Raw genomic sequence first — 3,778 nt, forward strand, 5'->3', positions numbered from 1 at the left:
AAAAAAAAAATAATTATCTCAAGATAATAGTAGCTATCTCATTAGAGATGTGGGAAGGATAAAATTGATTAATTGATGTAAGAAATTCCATATAACAGTAATTGGGTAAAACTCTACAGTGTCTAGCATGAGAAGCATCTTAGAAATATTATCTATTACTTTGCTCATCATTGTTATTAGTATTTCAGGAGAAAACATTTCAGATAAGTCTTGATGGAATGGTAATAGCTAAACAAAAGTGTTAAGGAAAGAACTCTTAATGAGACAGCAAGAATAAAAGCAGAAAAGGGGAGAAGAAGAAAAACTGTCCAGAGATCAGAAATACACCTTACCTAGAGAATAATGAAGTAGGTAAAACTTCTGGCTAAAACCAGAAGATGAAGGCTTAGCTACCGAAGGGCTTGATGCAAGTTCCAGATGCCTGTAAAAACTTCACTACCCAGTGGGGAGACTATCAAAGTCTTAGAGCATAACAGAAGTCATATAATCATGGGTGTATTGGCTTAGCTGAACTACACTGGGTTAGGGTAGGCAATAGCAGAGGCAGAAAACTCTATGTCCTAGGATCTTGTAGAGCAAACCAAATAAGAACAGAAAAGGTGGCCAAGTTCCTGCCGTTGTAGCACCAGAACCCATAAGGACTGACTATGGCGGTGGGCCTCAAGGAGGAAACTGGGGGATGAACAGCTTGAGGAACAGCAGATACATGAGTGATGGACAACTGAGGGTTGAGAGCACAGTTTATTTTAGCAATGGAGAAGCTGTGCTTGGGTTTAGACTGAGCAGGGTCTAGAAGGTTGCAGTGAGTAAAGTTGTAAGGAGACTGGATACTGGACCACCAAAGACAGCTGACAGAAGGAAGAGCCAAGATGTAAGTGGCACCTATAGACTAAGAGGGCAGCAATAGCCCTGAAAAAACCTCGTGGAAAAAGAACACAAGCAAAGAAAGAAGGGAGAAGAGACAGAAAAGGGCAATAAGGTCAATGAGCTCAACCACTACAGCCCTAGACCGCTGCTGACCCTCAAGGCTGCTTTTGGAGCTGTTCCTCTCTAGCCTCAGAGTACCCACTGTAGACCATGTTAGAGGTCTTTCTCAGAGAATAGTGGAATTATCCATCTATTACATGCATTGCTCTGATGGCAAAAAAATCATATGCATGCTTGATGCATGTTTAACAAATGAATGAATGAGCTAATGACAATAGGACCTCAGTCACCCATGCCATTGCAGAGTATAAAGCCTTTTTCTACATCACAAACTAGACACTCATTCACAAATCTGGGTCACATGTCATGCAGCAGACTGAATTACTCTACCGTCTTTTTTGCTAGCATTGAAACAACCTGTGGGATATATAAATGGTTTTTTAAATGTGTTGTCAAAAGTTTTTGTGGTTCCATAACATACCTGATCCAACTCATCTCATACTGCTTTCCAAGAACCATCCAGAGTAAAAGTTGGAAGGAAGCAGAAAACACCAATCAAACTGAAACTGGATATAAAAGAAACTGGTCTTGAGAGACCAGTGTAGCATTGCGGTTCTTAAGAAGGCTACTGAGATGTTCTTATTTTTGAAATACATTTTGCAGTCTTCGGATTATAGGACACTTATATAAAGTCATTCACATGAATGCACAAACTTACTCAGGTATTTTAAAGACGTCATAAGAGCATCATAAGCTTGGAAACCCTTCTACAATTCTCCTTTCCTCTCTATGTCCACATGTGAAGTAGGGTACTAAGCACATTTTCCAATCTGTAAGTATGGTTTATTTTCTACAGCTTCTAATTTCTGTTTTTCAACCTGAGAATTACTCTCTAAGGAACCTACAGATAATTTATCCAAGGTTGCTTCTGTGACATTTAAAGCTGAATTCAGCTTCACACTAAGATTCTGTTTGAATTGGCCTGGATGGGATTCTGGCAAGCACACATCTGAGCAAGCTGGCTGTGGTAAGCCAGCATGCACTCACTCCTCCCCAGACCCACATTCGGTGATGTCATCTTGGTAACTTGAAGTCAGCCATGCTAGGAGTATTTACTCTATGGAAATACTCTAAGTGCTAAAAATTACAACTTTCATGCTGCCCAAAGATCCAGTTGACCAGCGAACTGCTCATTTGGGAACCCACTACAAAGAAAGGAACATACTCAATGAATTCATTTTTCTGGAGTCTCTAGTGGCCACAATTTCCATGTTAGCAGGCTCATTGCCTGTTGGCACAGGAATGCCGCTTTCAGTATTCTTCTAGAAATGTACATGTAAATTATTTTAATTGATTCTCATTTTTAATTTCTAAAGATTAGTAGTCTTTATTTATAAAATTAATTAATTATAGAAGCTGAAGGAGTAAAATCAATTTAAAAAGTAATTTAGTACAACTCTTTCATAGTTAAAAAATAAAAACGTAAAATATTTAGATTAAAAAACTCGAGACTCTCTTGTATCCACCAGACTATATAAGGCAGCATGGTGATTGCAGTATGCCATACATCTCGTCTCACTACCTGAATTTCTAAATAGGGTAGCCAGGTAGGTTGTTTAAAAGAAAAAATGTTTATTATGACATCTCAACTCTGGTCCTCAAAGGAGAAAGGTCTATACCACAAAAAAAAAAAAAAGAAATCTAAAAAAAATGTCAAAACAGAGCCAAAGTGAAATAATTAAATAGTATATGTTATCTTTCTGCCTTGTCATGTAAATATAGCAAATATTTGTACCAAAGTTATCTCTTATGGAAAGATTGTTCCCTTCCGACAGCATGTTGAATAATGACCCCCTCTTAGGGTTGCTAATACAGTTATGAACTTATAGCAGCGCATTATCACGTGATGTTATACGTGTAATGAAGAGAAGGTGTAAACACTGTACCCATGCAAGAAGCAACAGATTTCTTTTCACTGTTCCACAATATCCCAGCATTCCCACGATGATAAGGAAACAGCAAACAGCAATCATGACCGGGTGGACCACAGGGAAGTAAGTCAAGATGACCGCCTCTTCTACCCTAAAAGAGGAAGATCGCATCACAAGATGAACAGAGCATCATCGATCAAAACGCTCCCCAGATCCAGTCACTGAAGAAATGCCGCGATGAGCTGTGGTTCCACACGCCATCAGCTTCCAGAGCTGGTGACTTTTATCGCTTTGTGTCTACCTGCTTGCTTACTCTATCTTGGTTTCAGTCTTATGGTGCTTCTTTGTAGGGTCGGCATTTCTACCCCAACACATTTTAAACGTGGGCTCCCAAGCACCAGCCTAAGAAAATCACATGAGTTCCAACCAGAGGATTGCCGTCTTGCCTGAACTTGAAGTGGGTACAGCACTTTTGTTCTCTCTGGTAGCTGCTCACTCTCTCATGTGAGGAAAGGGTAGGAAAATTGAGGTGTAGCCACAGGAGAAGGAAAGGAGGGGCTCTTTGACAGGATGTATATATAGTCACTAACCAGAGCCTGTGATCGTGATAAGGAAACTTAGCCATTGCTCGGTGCTTATAAGCACTGATGTACTGAAGTCATTTCAAAAAGGTTTCTTCTCACTTGATTCTTACCATGACTCAGGGTGGTACATATTACAGTCTCCACTCAGAGACAAGGACAAAGCCAGGCAACCGATGTGTTACTGATCGTAGTATTTTCCATGTAAAGGACTGTTACCTGATGCCCTGTAGGACTAGTGGCATTCCTTAATGAGAATGTTTAAAAAAGAGAGAGGGAGGGAGGGAGGGAGGGAGAAAGGGAGGGAGAGAGAGGGAAGAGGGAAAAAGGGAAGGAAGG

The 3,778-nt window shown here is 40.1% G+C and overlaps 1 protein-coding gene across 3 annotated transcripts in view; it reads right to left on the reverse strand.

The window, feature by feature from the left end:
• Nucleotides 1-3,778, reverse strand: part of Tspan12 (tetraspanin 12) — a 78,793-nt gene that overhangs the window by 55,338 nt on the left and 19,677 nt on the right. For all 3 annotated transcript variants that reach the window (XM_013352462.2, XM_026787551.1, XM_026787550.1), the window contains one exon: nucleotides 2,874-3,009. In XM_013352462.2, the coding sequence (XP_013207916.1) occupies nucleotides 2,874-3,009 (136 nt within the window). The remainder of the gene's footprint in view (nucleotides 1-2,873; nucleotides 3,010-3,778) is intronic.

Source organism: Microtus ochrogaster, linkage group LG10 (assembly GCF_000317375.1).
Source record: "Microtus ochrogaster isolate Prairie Vole_2 linkage group LG10, MicOch1.0, whole genome shotgun sequence".
Taxonomy (NCBI): Eukaryota; Metazoa; Chordata; class Mammalia; order Rodentia; family Cricetidae; genus Microtus; species Microtus ochrogaster.